Consider the following 23545-nt stretch of genomic DNA (forward strand, 5'->3'; position numbering starts at 1 on the left):
CCCCTTCTCCTCCTGCCCCCAATCCCTCCCAGCATCAGGGTCTTTTCCAATGAGTCAACTCTTCGCATGAGGTGGTCAAAGTATTGGAGTTTCAGCTTCAACATCACTCCTTCCAGTGAACACCCAGGACTGATTTCCTTTAGGATGGACTGGTTGGATCTCCTTGCAGTCCAAGGGACTCTCAAGAGTCTTCTCCAACACCGCAGTTCAAAAGCATCAATTCTTCGGCGCTCAGCTTTCTTTATAGCCCAACTCTCGCATCCATACATGACTACTGGAAAAACCATAGCCTTGACTAGATGGACCTTTGTTGGCAAAGTAATATTTCTGCTTTTTAATATACTATGTAGGTTGGTCATAACTTTCCATCCAAGGAGTAAGCGTCTTTTAATTTCATGGCTGCAGTCACCATCTGCAGTGATTTTCGAGCCACCAAAAATAAAGTCTGACCCCGTTGCCACTGTTTCTCCATCTATTTGCCATGAAGTGGTGGGACCAGATGCCGTGATCTTTGTTTTCTGAATGTTGAGCTTTAAGCCAACTTTTTCACTCTTCTCTTTCACTTTCATGAAGAGGCTTTTTAGTTCCTCTTTACTTTCTGCCATAAGAACTTCTCTGCAAATCAGCTAATGTTATAGCTGATTTATATATATATAAAATTTACCTTTTGTGGGTTTGTTTTGTGTGTATGTGTTTGGGATGGGGCAGGAATTGTGTTGTTCACTTCAGTCGCTCAGTCGTGTCCCAACTCTTTGTGACCCCATGGACTGCAGCACGCCAGGCTTCCCTGTCCATCACCAACTTCCGAAGTTTGCTCAAACTCACATCCATCAATTTGGTGATGCAGTCCAACCATCTTATCCTCTGTCATCCCCTTCTTCTCCTGCCTTCAATCTTCCCCAGCATCAGGGTCTTTTCCAATGAGTCAGTTCTTCACATCAGGTGGCCAAAGTATTAGAGATTCAGCATCAGTCCTTCCAGTGAATATTCAGGACTGATTTCCTTTAGGATGGACTGGTTTGATCTTGTTGCTGTGCAAGGGACTCTCAAGAGTCTTTTCCAGGACCACACAGTTCAAAAACATCAATCCTTTGGCGCTCAGTTTTCTTTATGGTCCAGCTCTCACATCCATACATAACTACTGGAAAAACCATCACTTTGACTAGACTTCTAAGGAGCAAGCATCTTTTAATTTCATGGCTGAGCCTCAGTCTTATCTGTGAAATGGGAACAACAACATCTCTTTAAGTTATGGTGTTTGCATTAGGGAGACAAAATGATTCAAATTGTCTTGAGCACAAATTCATTGAGAATGATATTCAGTGCCTTTTATTTTCCACTAAGATGCAGCCATTCAGATTGCTACATAAATTGTTTTCAGGAATAGGTTTTCTTTTTTTTTTTCTTAATAAAAAGTCTATATGGTATAGTATAGAAAATACTATATACTATAGTAATACAGAAAACATTCTCTGTTACCGTATCTCTAAATTGATTGGTGTTCCAAGAAGGTAATTAATTAAGCTGGTGTGTGAGACACATTTCAGACAGCTTTGTTAGTTCTTATGTTGTTAAGATCTGATAAGCTACAGACAGGCCCAAAGGAAGCATTTCTCTGGGTCACAGATCATTAAAATATGTATTTTCCCCATATTGGATTTGGGGGTGGGAATGGAGAAAACACATAGTTTGAATTTGGGTTATCATGAACTCCCTTGCAAACGTAATCTAGTTAAATTTTTTCACATTTAGTTAGGGTAATATAAAGGGCTCAGACGGTAAAGAATCCTCCTGCTATGCGAGATTTGGGTTCCATCCCTGGGTTAGGAAGATGCCCTGGAGAAGGGAATGGCTACCCACTCCAGTATTCTTTCCTGGCGAATTCTGTGGACAGAGGGGCCTGGTGGGCTACAGTCCATAGGGTTGTGAAGAGTCTGACAGGACTGAGCGATTAACTCTTCAAAGATATTTTGCAGTTCTGTTAAGTTATATATTTTTAAAATTTATTTCAGAGTACAAACTGGAATCTATAAATAATTTAACTTTTTTATACTTTTTTAAAGAGCTATACGTTGGCTGGTTTTTAAACCTGTTTAATGTTTTTGATCTTCCTGAGTAATAGCAGCTTAATTTTTTTTTTTTTTTTTAAGAGAAGCAAATACAGCCTGCACTACTCTCAAAGCAGACTGGGCTTCACTTTTATCAACTCCCTCTTCCATCCTGGAGGACCGTGTCGTCACAGGGCTCCTGTTCCTCGCAGAGAGTACTTTGTCCCACAGGTCGCTTCATCCGGGCTGTGTAAACAGCCGCTCCAGAGGGGGCGTGCCTGGGCGGGCATGTGTGTTCCAGGTGCGACAGTTGCTGGGCGCGCAGTCGTCGTCCTTGTCGTCTTTCTGTCCTCCAGAGAGCACTTGGTTTAATGCCCTTTGAAACGTCTCAGTTCATTAGGCATGTTCAATGCTCATTCAGGAAATAATTTGAGATCACTTTGGCAAGTTGTTTGGTCTTTCCAAGTTTCAGACTGCTCTGAATAGAATAGGGATCCCCTCACCATTTATTGCAAAGAATGGCTGTGAAGATGAATACAACAGTGGTCAGCAAGCGGCAGACAGGCCGGCTCATCTGTGGGTGGTTCCAAGGGTGGGTAGCGCAGTTTGATTGTAGTGGATGAACAGAAATACAGAAGCTTTAAGAGAAAACGGGTTGGGCTGCATAGGAGCTTGACGGTCAGATGGAAGAAACTGGTTTGCAGTGAGAGCAGGTGAGAATTTGTATGTTTTCCTGAAACGTTAACTATCCCTTTACATTCATATGTGTGAAAAGAATGCATCACTAATTTGTTATTTAAAAAAAAAAAAAAAGACATCTTCCAAACTCGTCCAGTTTTCTCAATGGTTCCATTACATTTCTGGTCACTCTGATTTGCTTGGTAACCTTAGTCCTCTCTCCTTCATAAGCTGAATCGACCTTTTCCCGTCCTTGTTGACACCGTTCTCTTTGAGGACTTGATCTCTGATTCCCTTTCAGCCTCCCCACCTCTTACCTGCTGGTACCACTGCCAGGCCCACCTTCCTAAAGCAGTGCTTCCTCATACCACGTGTGCTTGCAGTGCCGGGTGGAGCCTGTAGGTCTCAGGACTCACACGCCGTCTCTCCTGCTCCTCCCTCCTGCTCACGCTCTGTGGTTTTATTCGAGGCAGACTCATGCCGTCACCTCTTGTGTGGTGGTGTTTAGAGTTGTCCTTGTGGTAATCTTGGAAGTCTTTGCTGCCTCTGCCTTCCAATAGCCTGTATATTCTCTGTTACAGTTTTGGTACTTATCCTGGAATTTCTTTTTCTTTTTTTTTAATTTACTTTGAATTATTTTTAACTTAAAATCCAGGAGGGAAGGTCAGTCTTACAGGTTCCACAAAGACTTACGAATCACATTTCTTTTTTTTTTTTTTTTTTTGGTCAGCATTGCATATATCATAAGTGCTCAGTCAAAATTTCCTATCCTTAGAATATTTCAAATAGTGCTCTGAAAAATACCATTATGATTAATTACTGTAAGACAGAGTGCATCAGGCAGTGATTTTTTTTTTCTTGATCTTGATGAATTATCAGCTACTTTGTTATTTGCAGCCATGCAGTAAATGTGCACAATATAGATAGGCACAGTTGTTTTGGAAATAATACAAGGAATTGCTTGTTTAGATAGAAAGCATGGACCAGTATAGATTTGAACCGAAGCTTCAATGAGTGAATGCTGAATAGTTGTACTTATTAATTATTCTTTCACAATCAGTTCATGCTTACTCTGCTCCTTAAGTTAACTAAGCTTTTGTGTGTGTGTGGGGGGTGTACGTTTTGCAAACCTATGGGTGATGTTTTGATAGGATGAAGAGTCACAAGTCACAGGCTGTCTTCTCCTTATTTGGGTGGTTGTGGTTATTGCTGTCTAGTGCTGCTCCCCAGCCTTGTGGTTCGCTTGGGGGATGCTGGGAGCCTGATAGGGAGTTGGAGTGCAGCACCTTGCTAATGGGGCTTCCCAGGTGGCACAGTGGCCAAGAATCCGCCTGTCAGTGCAGGAGACATAGGAGACGCAGGTTCGATCCCTGGGTCAGGAAGATCCCCAGAAGGGAATGGCAACCCACTCCAGTGTTCTTACCTGGAAAATCCCATGGACAGAGGAGCCTGGCAGGCTACAGTCCAAGAGTCACAGAGTCAGACATGACAGAGCACACACGTGATCTTGCTTATGATCTGAAAGTTAAAAACTTTTTGGTCACTCAAGTGAACAACTTCATAACCTAAAAAGTATGGAGTTTTTATGTTTCTTGTTCAGTTCAGTTCAGTCGCTCAGTCGTGTCCGACTCTTTGCGACCCCGTGAATCGCAGCACGCCAGGCCTCCCTGTCCATCACCAACTCCTGGAGTTCACTCAGACTCACGTCCATCGAGTCCGTGATGCCATCCAGCCATCTCATCCTCTGTCATCCCCTTCTCCTCCTGCCCCCAATCCTTCCCAGCATCAGAGTCTTTTCCAGTGAGTCATCTCTTTGCATGAGGTGGCCAAAGTACTGGAGTTTCAGCTTTAGCATCATTCCTTCCAAAGAAATCCCAGGGCTGATCTCCTTCAGAATGGACTGGTTGGATCTCCTTGCAGTCCAAGGGACTCTCAAGAGTCTTCTCCAACACCACAGTTCAAAAGTATCAATTCTTTGGCGCTCAGCTTTCTTCACATTCCAACTATCACATCCATACGTAACCACAGAAAAAACCATAACCTTGACTAGACGGACTTTTGTTGGCAAAGTAATGTCTCTGCTTTTCTAGGTTGGTCATAACTTTCCTTCCAAGGAGTAAGCGACTTTTAATTTCATGGCTGCAGTCACCATCTGCAGTGATTTTGGAGCCCCCAAAAATAAAATCTGAGACTGTTTCCATTGTTTCCCCATCTATTTCCCGTGGAGTGATGGGACCAGATGCCATGATCTTCATTTTCTAATGTTGAGCTTTAACCCAACGTTTTCACTCTCCTCTTTCACTTTCATCAAGAGGCTTTTTAGTTCCTTTTCACTTTCTGCCATAAGGGTGGTGTCATCTGCATATCTGACGTTATTGATATTTCTCCCACCAGTCTTGATTCCAGCTTGTGTTTCTTCCAGTCCAGCGTTTTTCATGATGTACTCTGCATAGCAGTTAAATAAGCAGGGTGACAATATACAGCCTTGACGCACTCCTTTTCCTATTTGGAACCAGTCTGTTGTTCCATGTCCAGTTCTAACTGTTGCTTCCTGACCTGCATACAGATTTCTCAAGAGGCAGGTCAGGTGGTCTGGTATTCCCATCTCTTGAAGAATTTTGCACAGTTTATTGTGATCCACACAGTCAAAGGCTTTGGCATAGTCACTAAAGCAGAAATAGATGTTTTTCTGGAACTCTCTTGCTTTTTCGATGATCCAGCGGATGTTGGCAATTTGATCTCTGGTTCCTCTGCCTTTTCTAAAACCAGCTTGAACATCAGGAAGTTCATGCTTCACGTATTGCTGAAGCCTGGCTTGGAGAATTTTGAGCATGACTTTACTAGCATGTGAGATGAGTGCAATTGTGTGGTAGTTTGAGCATTCTTTGGCATTGCCAAGAATGTTTCTTGTTAGGAATGTTTAAATTAGGATAGTTAAGAAACATAATGTTTTCTTGGTATGATTGATTTTTGTTTTGGGTATCAAACGATGTTAAGTTGTCTAGTGGTCCTGGGAGGTACAACGTGATGGTGTGTGAGCCGAAGTGTTTGGAGAAGACGTCCTCGGGGAAGAGGCCATCTGCTGACGGGGGTGGGGGTGGGGGTGGTGGTTTGGGGAAGGTTTCATTTGTACTTGGTGGGGTTAAACATGAGGCCTGATGGAGTGTTTCCTGACACGAATCATCACTTACCTTTCTGTCAAAGATCCTTCATAGGCTTTGTGAGCATTTCGGTGAAGAACCCTTCTCCTCTGGGGATGAAGTTCAGTTAGGAGTCCCTGCGGTGCCGTTGGCTGTTGGGGTCCTGAGCCCAGGCTCACCTCCCAGCAAGGCCCGCTGGTGTCTCCTGTTGTGGGGGTGGGGGTGGGGTTGTGAAGGAGACGGCAGCTCACTTGTGCGCAGGCTGGGGAGGCGAGACACAGCCTCACAAGGTCCTTTGGGTCTCATGCTCAGGGGTCAGGGGTGTGTGCTTCTCAGCTCACCCAGAAGCCTTCTTGCAAAGTGGGGATCTGAAGGTCTGGGCGCCGCCAGCCCAGCGTTTCCTATCTTGGCAGGCGGATTCTTTACCACTGTGTCCAGAAACACACAGGGCGCTTCATGAGGGAAACGCCAGGCTGTTTCTGGGTGGAACTGCCGCCTCTCCTCTTTCCTGCTCCGCTCCCCGTCTCCCTGGTCAGCTTCTGCATCAGCATTCTTTGTGCTGGTTCTCCCCCAGCTGTGCATCCTGCAAGTTCAGTTTTCTAGAAGAGACAATGACATCGACAATGTTAGTGTTTGGTTTTTGTTTTTTTGTGATAAATTCAGAATTCCCCCAAACACACATAAAGTTGCAGTGAATCAAGTTTCCCCCTTCCATCCTATTCAACCACCCAGCTCCAGCCATGCCTGCTGTGGTCACACAGGTGCCGGCCCTCAGCTCACCCGGGTGGTCGTGGGAAGAACCGGGAGTCGGGTCTGGGCTGTGGGTTGCGGTGGCCGAGTGTGGACACACGGTGGCCGAGTGTGGACACGCGGTCAGTGCATAGCTTAGCCCTTCCCCCACTTTCAGTGACTAGAGCACGTTCACCCACACTTTTAACGTAGTGACTCTGCCACACTTGTCTGGCTGAATCACCTTTTCCATGCATTTCTAGTTAAACAGTAAGTTACATAGGGAGTGAGTTCACGGTCATAGCAGAAGTCATGGCAAACTGTTTCTAAGCTGCTGACTCTCTATAGTCTCCTCCTTTCTGCCCTGTTGGGTCGATTTTGTTCTTTGCGGCATAACTTGAATACATTTGGCATCCGCATTTCTCTCCCACCACAACTTACCCTTTATCAGATGCACTAGGTTGATTCCGGAGAAGGCGATGGCACCTCACTCGAGTACTCTTGCCTGGAACATCCCATGGATGGAGGAGCCTGATGGGCTGCAGTCCATGGGGTCGCTGAGGGTCGGACGGGACTGAGCGACTTCACTTTCACTTTTCTCTTTCATGCATTGGAGGAGGAAATGGCAACCCACTCCAGTGTTCTTGCCTGGAGAATCTCAGAGACGGGGGAGCCTGGTGGGCTGCCATCTGTGAGGTCACACAGAGTCAGACACGACTGAAGTGACTTAGCAGCAGCAGCAGCAAGTTGATTCAGGACTTTCCTTTGGGTTGGGTTACACTGTTTTCACTGAGGAAAGATGAGACAGATGTCTGCCTTTCCCCCACATCCTCTCAATTGAAGAGACAGACAGTAAATAATTCTTAACTTCGCCTGAGCTTCTTCTCTCTTCTATCAAAATAGATGAAATTTGACATCTCAGTAGTGTTTCTAATAGTGAATCATTTTTCTGACATTCAAAAGAAGACTTTCTATGAATCTTGCTTAGATAATAGCATATACTTGAGGTACAACCCTGGTTATTTAAAGAGAATTTACCATGTAGTACTGTAACAGATTACTTCCAAACTTACTGACTTAAAGCAACAACCGTTTTTTCCTTAGCGTTATGTCTCATAATTCTGTGGGCTGGGAATTCAGACAGGGAGCTAACAGCAAGAGAGACTTGTGTCTGCTGCAGAATGTCTGGACACGCAGCTGGCGGCTGCAGGCCTCTCTCACCTTGCCTCTCTCTGTGTGTCTATGGCGCGGCGTCTCTGGGGAACCACTGTTCCTACAGGCCTGGGGTCCCAGAGCAAGTGTTCCCAGAGGCCCAGCGGCAAGGCTTCTATGACCTATCTCGGCCATTCCAGAATGGCTCTCGATCCCATCCTCCTGGTTAGGCCTGTCTCTGAAGTCGGTCCAGATCCACTTGCTGGAGAATTATACCCACATTTCAGCAGGAGGAGTAGGCACAGTATTTTGGGCTGTCTTTACCCCAGAAACTTCATAGGGTGTTGTCATATACTAATGTTAAATTCTCAGTCTGATTTGATGAGTGTAAAAATTTGACATTAGTAAGTTTAGTATGGAGAAGGCAATGACACCCCACTCCAGTACTCTTGCCTGGAAAATCCCATGGACGGAGGAGCCTGGTAGGCTGCAGTCCATGGGGTCGCACAGAATCAGACACGACTGAGCAACTTCACTTTCACTTTTCACTTTCATGCATTGGAGAAGGAAATGGCAGCCCACTCCAGTTTCTTGCCTGGAGAATCCCAGGGATGGGGGAGCCTGGTGGGCTGCCATCTATGGAGTCGCACAGAATCGGACACGACTGAAGCGACTTAGCAGCAGCAGCAGCAGCAGCAAGTTTAGTATAAAAACAATTTCTGTGCTTTTTTTTTTTGCCTTTTTTCTTAGAATGTCTTGATATTTTAAGATGTACAGTCTGCATCAAAGGACGGGAGAAAACATATCGAGCATTGGTAGATGTGCTGGGATAAAGTCTATCCGGTTAGACCTTTGTTAACCTGAGACCTGCATGATCTTTGCTCTGATGATGTGTTCTCAGAGAAGGGTCTTCTTGGAACTGCGTAGTCAATTTGACTGTTTCACAGACTTTCTTCACATTTAAGAGATCTCCAGTAATTGTGATGGATCTGCATGTGTAAAAGTGAAGTCTGAGCAGTCTTTTAGAATAACCGAGATATGTTCCATGACACGTGGGTTTGAGTTGACCAGGAGCACGCCACAGGTCAGAAGAAGCTTTCTGAGCTCAGATGAGCTGCCTCAGCAGGAAGGAGAAGGGCACACACATGCGGGGCTCTCTTTGCTCCTGCACATATTTTTGCCAGCTTAGGGTTTTTTAAATTTGTCGTCTTCTTCCAGCAGAGAAAAATTCTCCCATTTCCCACTTGGTCCTGACCCTTTTTCTAAAACGCTGATTCTGGTGTGTCATCTGCGTTGCATTTGCATAGGAATCTGAACTTAATAGAGAACATGGGCACTATTCCTTCCTGCAGGATCCCATTAAACCAGTGGTTCTCAGGTTTTATGGTGCTTTTCCCTGCACACAGTAAAAGCACACGTGCCAGGGGAGAGGAGACAGCGGAACCAACAGCTGTTCCTGCTGAGGCCAGGAAGCCCCGTGATCCTGATCTCTGTAGCTCCTGAGATGTTAGATTCAGTTTTGGTTAAATTAATAAAAGTAAAAATTTTTAGTTTCTAAAACGTAGTCTAAATGACTGTATAGCAGTGATACATGCTGGGATTCGGTGTTGGGAGGAGAGGCAGAAAGCTTAATTAATAGACATTTCATGGGTCAATGAACTTTGGTCCTTGGATAGAAATTCAGATTCCATTTTTCTGCCTACGTTATTAAACTAGGAGGTTTTTGAGTTGGTTGTTAAATTGTTTTCTTCAAAGTAACTTCAGACTTTAAAAGTGATTCCATACAGCTGTTTCATTACAGAATTTATGGAGGCAATGTGATAGAACTATTCTTAATTTTTTTTATTATGGTGAAATATATATGCATCCTAAGTCGCTTCAGTCGTGTCCAGGTCTCTGCAACCCTTTGGACTGTAGTCCACCAGGCTTCTCTGTCCAAGGATTCTCTAGGCAAGGATACTGGAGTGGTTGCCATGTTCTCCCCAGGGGATCTTCCCCACCCAGGGTTCAGACCCCAGTCTCCTGCGTCAGTAGGCAGGCTCTTTACCACTGTATACAACTCCGAGTGCTGTTTTCATGGTTTTGAGTATGCAGTTCAGTGGCGTTCACATTGCTGTGCAACCACCGCCACCATCTGTCTCTGAAACGTTTCTTTTATCCCACACTGAGACTGTGTCCATTAAGCCGCTACTCCCATCCCCCATTCTCTGAAGCCCCTGGTTAGAACCACCATGCTGTCCGCGAATTTGACTACTCTAGGGTGCCTCATATAAGTGGAATCATACAGAATCTGCCGTTTTGTGCCTGGCTTATTTCACTTAGCATAATGCCCTAAAGATTTCACCCATGTGTCAGCCTTCTTAAGGCTGAGTAATACTCAGTTGTAGGTATACCTCATTTTGTTTATCGGCTCATCCATGGACTTTTGAATAGTCCACCTTTCGGCTGTAGTGAACACTGGAGTACTAATTACCTGCTTGGGTGTCTTCTTTCAGTTCTTCTGGGTATATGGATAGGAGTGGAATTGCTGAATCATGTGATAATTTTATTTATTTATTTTTTAGTAAATTTTACTGTGGCTGCACTGTATACACTCCTACCAGCAAGGCAGAAGGGCTCCAATTTCTCCCCCTATTCACCAATACTTGTTGTCTGTTTTTGGATAATAGCCTTTCTGATGGGTATGAAGTGGTATCTCATTGTAGTTGTGCTTTGCACTTCCCTAACGAAAACTGTTCTTTCTTGTATAGTTTTGCATTCATTTATTTTCAATGGTGAGTGTTATTTTTAATTTATGAACCACATATGAACAATATGGAATATACCCTTAAGAAATGGTTGGGGGGGGCAGTCCTAAGATGGTGGAGGAATAGGATGGGGAGACCACTTTCTCCCCCACAAATTCATCAAAAGAACATTTGAACACTGAGTAAATTCCACAAAACAACTTTTGAATGCCGGTGGAGGACATCAGGCACTCAGAAAAGCAGCCCGTTGTCTTAAAAAGGAGGTGGAAAAATATAAAAGACAAAAAGACAAAAGAGGTAGGGACAGAGCTCCGTCCCTGGAAAGGAAGTCTTAAAAAAGAGAGAAGTTTCCAAACACCAGGAAACACTGTCACTGCCGAGTCTGTGGCAAGCCTTGGAACCACAGAGGGCAACGTAACCGGGAGGAAAAATAAATAATGAAAACCCACAGATTATGTGCCCAACATTGACTCCCCCAGCGGAGAAGCAGCGCAGACGCCTGCATCTGCCACTAGCAAGCGGGGGCTGGGCAGGGAGGCGCAGGCTGCAGTGCTTCGAGTAAGGACCGGGCCTGAATGCCCCGAGGGCAATCTGAGGGAGCTAACTTGGGCTAGCAAACCAGACTGTGGGAAAGCTACCACGGGAAAAGCCCTAACCTAAGACACCGCCAGGCCCGCTCACAGAACAACGGACTGACTAGAGCTACGCGAAAAGCCCTAACCTAAGGCACCATCAAGCCCACTCACAGAACAAAGGACTGAGCAGAGCTAGCCAGCTGCCGGCCGGCCCATCTCCCTCCAGAGACAGGCAGCCAGAGCCAGAAGAGGGCAGTCGCGGCCCCAGAGAGGCATTATCCACCAAACTGCAAGCAGGCTTCGTTGCTAACCAAGACTTCTCGGGGTTCTGGATGGTCAGCATCCGCCTGAGAAGGTGCGCCGAGTGGACACCCAGAAAACTGAGCGGCAGGGACGGGGGAGGTGATGAGTCGCAGCGACTGCGCTCACCAAACACCTGGTCGCCTGAGCTGCTCGGACCTGGGAAGGGCACAAAACACAGGCCCAACCGAGTCTGCGCCTCTGAGGACTACCCGAGTGCCTGAGCCTGAGCGGCTTAGCCCTGGGAGGCGCATGCAGCCCAGGGCCGCCCGCGGACGGTTCCCGGCAGAGCAACCTAGAGCCTGAGAGTGTGGGCACGGAGGGCACACGCACCGTGAGCGGAGGCAGGCCCAGTGTGGCTGAGACACTGCGAGCACACACCAGTGTTATTTGTTTGAAGCGTCCCTCCCTCCCCACAGCACGACTGAACAAGTGAGTCTAAAAAAGTGTCCACCACCACCCTCTTGTGTCAGGGTGGAAATTAGACACTGAAGAGACCAGCAAACAGAAGAAGTTAAAACAGGGAACCGCCTTGGAAGTGGCAGGTGCAATAGATTAAAACCCTGTCGTTAGACCGACTACACAGGAAGGGGCCTGTAGATCTTGAGACCAAGGAACTATCCGAAAATGAACTGACCCCACACTGCCCACAACACCAGAGAAAGTCCTAGATATATTTTTACTATTTTTACTATTATTCTTTACATTTTTTAATTTAAAAAATTTTAAGTTCTCTATTATTCCTTTAACTTTCATTTTTATAACCTATTACTTTGTGGAAAAAAAAGAGAGACCCTATTTTTTAAAGCAAACTTCATATATATATATAATTATAATTTTGTGACTTTGTTTTTTTCTTTAATATTGTATTTTTGAGAATCCAACCTCTACTCTAGATTTTTAATCTTCACTTTTTGGTATTTGTTACCAATTTTGTACCTTTAAGAACCCAATCTTCAGTACCCATTTTTACTTGGGAGCGAGATTACTGGCTTGACTGCTCTCTCCCCCTTTGGACTCTCCTTTTTCTCCACCAGGTCACCTCTATCTCCTCCTTCCCCCTTCTCTTCTCTACCCAGCTCTGTGAATCTCTTTGTGTGTTCCAGACGGTGGAGAACACTTAGGGAACTGATTACCGGCTGGATGTGTCTCTCTCCTTTTGATTCCCTCCCTTTATCCTCCTGGCCACCTCTGTCTCCTTCCTCCCTCTTCTCTTCTCTGTATAACTCCAAGAACATCTCTGAGCGGTCTAGACTGTGGAGCACACATAAGGAAGTGATTACTGGCTAGCTTGCTCTCTCCTCTCTTGATTCCCCCTCTATTCATCCTGGTCACCTCTATCTCCCTCCTCCCTCTTCTCTTCTCCATATAACTCTGGGAACCTCTCTGGGTGTCCCTCACTGTGGAGAAACTTTTCATCTTTACCCTATCAATGGTGCCGTATAGATGGAGAAGTCTTGAGGCTACTGTAAAAATAAAACTGAAAACCAGAAGCAGGAGGCTTAAGTTCAAATCCTGAGAACATCAGAGAACTCCTGACTTCAGGGAACATTAATCAACAAGAGCTCATCAAATGCTTCCATACCTACACTGAAACCAAGCACCACCCAAGGGCCAACAAGTTCCAGAGCAAGACATACCATGCAAATCTCCAGCAACACAGGAACACAGCCCTGAGCTTCAATATACAGGCTGCCCAAAGTCACTCCAAGCCCATTGATGTCTCATAACTCATTACTGGACACTTCATTGCACTCCAGAGAGAAGAAATCCAGCTCCACCCATCAGAACACCAACACAGGAAACAGGTTTTCCCTAACCAGGAAACCTTGACAAGCCACCTGTACAACCCGACTCACAGCAAGGAAACTCCACAATAAAGAGAACTCCACAAACTGCCATAATGCAGAAAGCCCACCCCAAATGCAGCAATATAAACAAGATGAAGAGATAGAGGAATACCCAGCAGGTAAAAGAACAAGATAAATGCCCACCAAACCAAACAAAAAAGGAAGAGATAGGGAGTCTACCTGAATTCCGAATAATGGTAGTAAAAATGATCCAAAATCTTGAAATCAAAATGGAATCACAGATAAATAGCCTGGAGACAAGGATTGAGATGATGCAAGAAAGGTTTAACAAGGACCTAGAAGAAATAAAAAAGAGTCAATATATACTGAATAATGCAATAAATGAGAGCAGAAACACTCTGGAGGGAACAAATAGTAGAATAACAGGGGCAGAAGATAGGATTAGTGAGGTAGAAGATAGAATGGTAGAAATAAATGAATCAGAGAGGAAAAAAGAAAAACGAATTAAATGAGGACAATCTCAGAGACCTCTGGGACAATGTTACATACCCCAACATTCGAATCATAGGAGTCCCAGAAGAAGAAGACAAAAAGAAAGACCATGAGAGAATGTTGGAGGAGATAATAGTTGAAAAATTCCCTAAAATGGGGAAGGAAATACTCACCCAAGTCCAAGAAACCCAGAGAGTCCCAAACAGGATAAAACCAAGGTGAAACACCCCAAGACACAAATTAACAAAGATCAAACACAAAGAACAAATATTAAAAGCAGCAAGGGAAAAACAACAAATAACACACAAGGGGATTCCCACAAGGATAACAGCTGATCTTTCAGTAGAAACTCTTCAGGCCAGGAGGGAATGGCAGGACATACTTAAAGTGATGAAAGAAAATAACTGACAGCCCAGATTACTGTACCCAGCAAGGATCTCATTCAGATATGCATGAGAAATCAAAAGCTTTACAGACAAGCAAAAGCTGAGAGAATTCAGCACCACCAAACCAGCTCTCCAGCAAATGCTAAAGGATCTTCTCTAGACAGGAAACACAAAAAGCGTGTATAAACTCGAACCAAAAACAGTCAAGTAAATGGCAATGGGATCATACTTATTAATAATTACCTTAAACATAAATGGGTTGAATACCCCAACCAAAAGACAAGGACTGGCTGAATGGATACAAAAACAAGACCCCTATATATGTTGTTTACAAGTGACCCACCTCAAAACAAGGGACACATACAGACAGAAAGTGCAGGGCTGGAAAAAGATATTCCATGCAAATAGAGACCAAAAGAAAGCAGGAGTAGCAATACTCATATCAGATAAAATAGACTTTAAAACAAAGGCCGTGAAAAGAGACAAAGAAGGATACTACATAATGATCAAAGGATCAATCCAAGGAGAAGATATAACAATTATAGATATATATGCACCCAACATAGGAGCACCCCAATATGTAAGGCAAATGCTAATAAGCATGGAAGGGGAAATTAACAATAACACAATAATAGTGGGAGACTTTAATAACCCACTCACACCTATGGATAGATCAACTAAACAAAATTAACAAGGAAACACAAACTTTAAATGATACAATAGACCAGTTAGACCTAATTGATATCTATAGGACATTTCACCCCAAAACAATGAATTTCACCTTTTTCTCAAGTGCACACGGAAACTTCTCTAGAATAGATCACATCCTGGGCCATAAATCTAGCCTTAGTAAATTCAAAAGAATTGAAATCATTCCAAGCATCTTTTCTGGCCACAACTCAGTAAGACTAGATCTCAATTACAGGAGAAAAGCTATTAAAAATTCCAACATATGGAGGCTGAACAGCACGCTGCTGAATAACAGAAGAAATCACAGAAGAAATCAAAAAAGAAATAAAAATTTGCATAGAAACGAAAGAAAATGAAAACGCAACAACCCAAAGCCTGTGGGACACTGTAAAAGCAGTGCTAAGGGGAAGGTCCGCAGCAGCACAGGCTCACCTCAGGAACAAGAAACAAGGAAAAAGTCAGATAAATAACCTAGCTCTACACCTAAAGCAACTAGAAAAGGAAGAAATGGAGAACCCCAGGGTTAGTAGAAGGAAAGAAATCCTAAAAATTAGGGCAGAAATAAACGCAAAAGAAACAAAAGAGACCATAGCAAAAATCAACAAAGCCAAAAGCTGGTTCTTTGAGAGGATAAATAAAATTGACAAACCATTAGCCAGACTCATCAAGAAACAAAGGGAGAAAAATCAATAAAATTAGAAATGAAAATGGAGAGATCACAACAGACAACACAGAAATACAAAGGATCATAAGAGACTGCTATCAGCAGTTATATGCCAATAAAATGGACAACTTGGAAGAAATAGACAAATTCATAGAAAAGTACAACTTTCCAAAACTGAACCAGGAAGAAATAGAAAATCTTAACAGACCCATCACAAGCGTGGAAATCAAAACTGTAATCAGAAATCTTCCAGCAAACAAAAGCCCAGGTCCAGACAGCTTCACAGCTGAATTCTACCAAAAATTTCGAGAAGAGCTAACACCTATCCTACTCAAACTCTTCCAGAAAATTGCAGAGGAAGGTAAACTTCTAAACTCATTCTATGAGGCCACCATGACCCTAATACCAAAACCTGACAAAGATGCCGCAAAAAAGAAAACTACAGGCCAATATCACTGATGAACATAGATGCAAAAATCCTCAACAAAATTCTAGCAATCAGAATCCAACAACACATTAAAAAGATCATACACCATGACCAAGTGGGCTTTATCCCAGGGATGCAAGGATTCTTCAATATCTGCAAATTAATCAGTGTAATACACCACATTAACAAATTGAAAAATAAAAGCCATATGATTATCTCAATAGATGCAGAGAAAGCCTTTGACAAAATTCAACATCCATTTATGATAAAAACTCCAGAAAGCAGGAATTCTAAACATACCTCAACATAATAAAAGCTATATATGACAAACCCACAGCAAACATTATCCTCAATGGTGAAAAATTGAAAGCATTTCCCCTAAAGTCAGGAACAAGACAAGGGTGCCCACTTTCACCACTACTATTCAACATAGTTTTGGAAGTTTTGGCCACAGCAATCAGAGCAGAAAAAGAAATAAAAGGAATCCAAATTGGAAAAGAAAATGTAAAACTCTCACTGTTTGCAGAAGGCATGATCCTCTAGATAGGAAACCCTAAAGACTCCACCAGAAAATTGCTAGAGCAAATCAATGAATATAGTAAAGTTGCAGGATATAAAATCAACACACAGAAATCCCTTGCATTCCTATACACTAATAATGAGAAAATAGAGAAATTGAGGAAACAATTCCATTCACCATTGCAACAAAAAGAATAAGATACTTAGGAATATAGCTACCTAAAGAAACTAAAGACCTATATATAGAAAACTATAAAGCACTGGTGAAAGAAATCAAAGAGGACAATATAGATGGAGAAATATACCATGTTCATGGATTGGAAGAATCAATATAGTGAAAATGAGTATATTGCCCAAAGGAATCTACAGATTGAGTGCAATCCCCATCAAGCTACCAACGGTATTTTTCACAGAGCTAGAACAAATAATTTCAAGATTTGTATGGAAATACAAAACACCTCAAATAGCCAAAGCAATCTTGAGAAAGAAGAATGAAACTGGAGAAATCAACCTGCCTGACTTCAGGCTCTACTGCAAAGCCACAGTCATCAAGACAGTATGGTACTGGCACAAAGACAGAAATATAGATCAATGGAACAAAATAGAAAGCCCAGAGATAAATCCATGCACCTATGGTCATCTTATTTTTGACAAAGGAGGCAAGAATATACAATGGAGAAAAGACAATCTCTGTAACAAGTGGTGCTAGGAAAACTGGTCAACCACTTGTAAAAGAATGAAACTAGAACACTTTCTAACACCATACACAAAAATAAACTCAAAATGGATTAAAGATCTAAACGTAAGACCAGAAACTATAAAACTCCTAGAGGAGAACATAGGCAAAACACTCTCCAACATAAATCAAAGCAAGATCCTCTATGACCCACCTCCCAGATTATTGGAAATAAAAGCAAAAATAAATGGGACCTAATTAAAATTAAAAGCTTCTGCACAACAAAGGAAACTGTAAGCAAGGTGAAAAGACAGCCTTCAGAATGAGAGAAAACAATAGCAAATGAAGCAACTGACAAAGAATTAATCTCAAAAACATACAAGCAACTCCTGCAGCTCAATTCCAGAAAAATAAACAACCCAATCAAAAAATGGGCCAAAGAACTAAACAGACATTTCTCCAAAGAAGACATACAGATGGCTAACAAACACATGAAAAGATGTTCAGCATCACTCATTATCAGAGAAATGCAAATCAAAACCACAATGAGGTACCATTTCAAGCCAGTCAGAATGGCTGCGATCCAAAAGTCTACAAGCAATAAATGCTGGAGAGGGTGTGGAGAAAAGGGAGCCCTCTTACACTGTTGGTGGGAATGCAAACTAGTACAGCCACTATGGAAAACATTGTGGAGACGCCTTAAAAAACTGGAAATAGAACTGCCATATGACCCGACAATCCCACTGTTGGGTATACACACTGAGGAAACCAGAATTGAAAGAGACACATGTACCCCAGTGTTCGTCACAGCACTGTTTATAATAGCCAGGACATGGAAGCAACCTAGATGTCCATCAGCAGATGAATGGGTAAGAAAGCTGTGGTACATATACACAATGGAGTATTACTCAGCCATTAAAAAGAATACATTTGTATCAGTTCTAATGAGGTGGATGAACCTGGAGCCTATTATACAGAGTGAAGTAAGCCAGAAAGAAAAACACCAGTACAGTATACAAATGCATATATATGGAATTTTAAAAGATGGTAATGAAAACCCTGTATGCGAGACAGCAAAAGAGACACAGATGTATAGAACAGTCTTTTGTACTCTGGGAAAGGGTGAGGGTGGGATTATTTGGGAGAATGGCATTGAAACGTATATTATCATATGTGAAATGAATCGCCAGTCCAGGTTCGATGCATGATTCAGGATGCTCGGGGCTGGTGCACTGGGATGACCCAGAGGGATGGTATGGGGAGTGAGGTGGGAGGGAGGTTCAGGATGGGAACACGTGAACACCCATGGCGGATTCATGTTGATGTATGGCAAAACCAATACAATATTATAAAGTAAGTAGCCTCCAATTAAAATAAATAGATTTATATTTTAAAAAATGGTTGACCCGTTCAGCTAAACTTCCAATTAACACAAGTATTAAGAGGATTACAGTGCATTAGTTATGTTGATTTTTGAAGTATTTATAGCAGTTTTAGGCCAATATGGTTGTATTACTTTGTAGTAAATGATTATTTCAAATCCTGAAAGATGATGCTGTGAAAGTGCTGCATTCAATATGCCAGCAAATTTGGAAAACTCAGCAGTGGCCACAGGACTGGAAAAGGTCAGTTTTCATTGCAATGCCAAAGAATGCTCAAACTACCGCACAATTGCACTCATCTCACATGCTAGTAAAGTAATGCTCAAAATTCTCCAAGCCAGGCTTCAGCAATACATGAACCGTGAACTTCCTGATGTTCAAGCTGGTTTTAGAAAAGGCAGAGGAACCAGAAATCAAATTGCCAACATCCGCTGGATCATGGAAAAAGCAAGAGAGTTCCAGAAAAACATCTATTTCTGCTTTAGTGACTATGCCAAAGCCTTTGACTGTGTGGATCACAATAAACTGTGGAAAATTCTTCAAGAGATGGGAATACCAGACCACCTGACCTGCCTCTTGAGAAATCTGTATGCAGGTCAGGAAGCAACAGTTAGAACTGGACATGGAACAACAGACTGGTTCCAAATCGGAAAAGGAGTGCGTCAAGGCTGTATATTGTCACCCTGCTTATTTAACTGCTATGCAGAGTACATCATGAAAAACGCTGGACTGGAAGAAACACAAGCTGGACTCAAGACTGGCGGGAGAAATATCAATCACGTCAGATATGCAGATGACACCACCCTTATGGCAGAAAGTGAAGAGAAACTAAAAAGCCTCTTGATGAAAGTGAAAGAGGAGAGTGAAAACATTGGCTTAAAGCTCAACATTCAGAAAATGAAGATTGTGGCATCCAGTCCCATCACTTCATGGGAAATAGATGGGGAAACAGTGGAAACAGTGTCAGACTTTATTTTGGGGGGCTCCAAAATCACTGCAGATGGTGACTGCAGCCATGAAATTAAAAGACGCTTACTCCTTGGAAGAAAAGTTATGACCAACCTAGATAGCATATTCAAAAGCAGAGACGTTACTTTGCCGACTAAGGTCCGTCTAGTCAAGGCTATGGTTTTTCCTGTGATCATGTATGGATGTGAGAGTTGGACTGTGAAGAAGGCTGAGCACCGAAGAATTGATGGTTTTGAACTGTGGTGTTGGAGAAGACTCTTGAGAGTCCCTTGGACTGCAAGGAGATCCAACCAGTCCATTCTGAAGGAGATCAGTCCTGGGATTTCTTTGGAAGGAATGATGCTAAAGCTGAAGCTCCAGTACTTTGGCCACCTCATGTGAAGAGTTGACTCATTGGAAAAGACTCTGATGCTGGGAGGGATTGGGGGCAGGAGGAGAAGGGGACGACAGAGGATGAGATGGCTGGATGGCATCACTGACTTGATGGACGTGAGTCTGAGTGAACTCCGGGAGTTGGTGATGGACAGGGAGGCCTGGCGTGCTGCGGTTCATGGGGTCACAAAGAGTCAGACATGACTGAGCGACTGAACTGAACTAACTGAAATGATTTATATGGTTTGGGTTGGGAAATACATGATTTTGTTATTGTTAAAATACGTCTGCCTTTTTTTATTCAATAATATTGAAAGTTGGTGAGTGCCATTCAAAAGTTGGATGGTGACAAGAGGTGTTTCTTTGTATACAGTCTTTATTTCTTTGGGTTTCTAGAAGACGACACACCGTGAGGCTGAAGCTTAGCTCCCAAGGGTATCTGTTATGATGCCTTATTCCTAGGAATAGGATCGTCAGCTGACTGCTCATACTCACTGGCAGGTCAGAAGGCATGGTCAGACTATAGAACAAAATATTTTAAATTAGAATTCTAGGAAAGTTTAAGGTCTTCTGTTTACTTCCTTTTTTTATACCATTAAAAAATTAATGTGTATTATTTATTGCAGGTTTGTATATAATTAGCTCCTGTAACTGAGATAATTTTGGTCTGAATAGTGTTTTGAGATTCTGAACATGAAGTGGGGGAGGATAAGGTATGAATTCTGATATAGATCCATTATAAAGCTATTTTAATTTTTGGCTTACCCAGTGGGTTAGAGTAATAACATATTGGGTTGATCAAAAGGTTTGTTCATATTTTTTCATAACATCTTAACAGAAAAATTGAACTTTCTGGCCAACCCAATCCATGATGGTGTTTGAATTCTGAGAGCCATGTATAAGATTGGCAAGCTCTTCATGACTCCAGGTAGCATTTCTGGGGGTAAAACTTACTCTAGTTCACTAATGGTAGAGCACCTAGTTGATATTAGATGGTTTAGCATTAATAGTAAACTCATTGTCCACACACGTTTTTGCTTAGATTTGTGTATTGATGATAGCCTTAAATATTTTTTTCCTAACAAAGCATCTTGTTAGACTATCACTAAGACTAAGTAGTGAATTAAAAAATTGCATAAAAACATAAAAAATGCAGATGTCCTTACATCTGGGGAATAGCATAAAGGCTGCCGTCTTTTTATATGTGATCATGGTTCACTTGGGTAAGGAATTGACATCGTTGGCGATTCTGAATAGCGGTCTGCTGTGTGTACCCCCAAACTGGGACAATTAAATAATTGATAGAATATTGCCGTTAAATAATATGGCTATCTCTTTCCTGCTCTGGCGCCTTGCCTTTCTGCTCTTAATGTGTAATCACCTATCTTATCTCTGGAATTGCGGTTGAAATTCGTGCTGTTAAAATTATCGCTTTAGCATATTTTTGTGGCATTCGTTGTTCTTAGTCTCAGATGTAGACTAACTTGTGCCCCTCTCTCTCCTCTAGAATGACTCTTCTCATGGTGATTATATGCAAAGTAACGAGGCCAGTTTAATAGAACAAGCCCCAGTACCTCATGATGGACTTGCTGTGACACCTCACAGAGCCCAGCGAGAAGGTATGTTGCCTTTTTCCTAAACCGTAAACCGTCTGTACACAAGCCTGCAGAGCGCTGCTGACACTGACTAACTCGCCCCCTTGCCCCTTTGTGGAGTACAGAGCTCTGTGGCTCCTGGGTTTGGCTCAAATGCTGGTCCTCTCGCTTCCTTGAGTCTGCGTCTGGGCTCCAACTCCAAGCCCCTGGCCCATCCCAGCCCATGCTTATTCGGTTCTGCCTTTCTTAAACCCGGCCGCATACTTCTGGAGGGCAAAGTCTTTAACCTCTCCCCAAAGTGTTAGTACAGTGCTTTAGCTGCAGAATGTGCTCAAGGCCTGCTGAAAAAGGTCATTTTACTGACGTGCACTGTAAGAGAGAAGAGATTTCTTACAAGCACATGCTGCCTGCAGTGATGCAGTTTTCAAGAGGTCTGGGTGGGGGAGTGAAAGGGCGTTGCCCACTGGAGAGGAACAGGTTCACGTGCTGTCTTCCCTTTACATCTGGGGGTCCATTAACCTGCTGAGGGAAGGTTTGGGGCGGGTGAAAGATATGCGGTGAGCATCACAGTTATAACACTCAGCTAACAGCTTTGAATTGATGTCATTCTGTTTCCTTTTAGTTCCGATAATAATCCTTTTCATGTAATACATTTTTCTTCACAGAGGAAAAATAGATGTGAATGTTTAAGGTTTAGAAAACGTTTATGTAATAAACTGCTTCTGTTTAAGATTACTGAATCTTGAACAGTAATCTGGAATCCTGCCTGGTCTGCTTCAGCCAGGCTCCATGAAGCAGAGTTTGGGTTTACAGTGAAGGTCCCTTGTGTTTTTCTTTTTTTTTTTCCTTTAAGATAGTTAAAAATAAAAAATAAAAAGACTACATCAAAATGACAATAATTAACTGTAAGGTGGTACTTGCAGATAGTTTTTCTATATCTTTACCTTTTAAACAAATGTCCATAGTCCCTGCCCTGCAGTTCTTTAATTTGAGAGCTGCAGGGCCTCCCGTTATCAGCCACCCCTCACCTCATGCCCTCTGTCTCCCTCACCTCGATTCTGATGGATCACAGCAGGTAGAAGTGAAATGGAGCCGAAGCCACAGCCAGGCTCCTGTGCCACACTGCCCTGCAGCCCCCTCTCTCAGCTTGCTTTCAGAAGTAGAGCTGCTTCATATTTTGGAACATTGATTAGTTCAGATCGTTTTTATTTAATAGCACCATCCTTCACGTAATTGAATAGAGCAGCTTTTGGAAACAGCAGGCCCCTCCCCTCCTCCAGCCTTCGAGATACGCAGCAGTTCTGAGCCACTGCAGGCTTCTCACCCCACCCAGCGTCTGCGGTTGTTTCGTCTCCATCCTCAACGTTCTCATCCACCAAGGGAAACTGGCCCAGAAGCAGGCCACCAAACACTAGACATTTGGAAAGTTAACACACAATTCTGGTAATGGTGTCTCCTAATGTCTGTTCACCAGCAGATTTCTGTAATGTTAGGGTTCTTGCTTTCTCAGCGCTCACCTGTGATCTATAGAATCTCACTTCTTCCTGCGCACTTCTGTTCCTTTGTCTGTTCTCCTTCACCTGTTTTAACTTCTTCCTTTAAGGCAAAGTGAGTCCTTCCCTTTTCTTTTCCATCTCCTGTCCCCTGTGACTCGAGCGGTGACCTTCTGTTGAGTCACTTTCCTAGCTTCTTCCCTGTGACCTTTATCATCTTCATTACGATTTCTTCAACTTACACCCTGAGCAACAAATTTTTTTTTTCCTTAAGTCCTTATATTATGCTTAGTAGACTGGCTCTTTTCCCTTTGTAAAGAGATTTACTTGCTAAAGTGGTAACTTCTATTGAAGGATGCATGAAGTGAGGACTTTGGGGATTTGCACTTTGACTTACTTCATGAGTGAGCTGATCATCTTACCTGGTTCAATTCAGTGTAATTGTTCTTAAGCCACCAGTGTAATTTATGACCACTATTGTATAATAAATTGTGAGAAGTTTTACTATAGTGAACCATCGTAATTCATTATAATGTTAAGTTTGTGTTACCACTGTATGATATTAAGGGTCACACTTGAGGGAAACAGTTTTTAAATTCTGAATTGGAAAGAAGTCTTTATCACTTTCCTATTACTTTTGAAGAGTTCCCCACCTCATTTAATAATTTTTTCCAGTTTATACCTAATCTGCCTAAATAAC

The 23545-nt window shown here is 42.8% G+C and overlaps 1 protein-coding gene across 1 annotated transcript in view; it reads left to right on the forward strand.

Moving 5' to 3' along the window:
- ZCCHC2 (zinc finger CCHC-type containing 2) overlaps positions 1 to 23545 on the forward strand; it is a 56704-nt gene that overhangs the window by 6535 nt on the left and 26624 nt on the right. The window contains exon 2 of the mRNA XM_018039367.1: positions 21265 to 21376. Coding sequence (XP_017894856.1) covers positions 21265 to 21376 — 112 coding nt within the window. The remainder of the gene's footprint in view (positions 1 to 21264; positions 21377 to 23545) is intronic.

Source organism: Capra hircus, chromosome 24 (genome assembly GCF_001704415.2).
Source record: "Capra hircus breed San Clemente chromosome 24, ASM170441v1, whole genome shotgun sequence".
NCBI lineage: Eukaryota > Metazoa > Chordata > Mammalia > Artiodactyla > Bovidae > Capra > Capra hircus.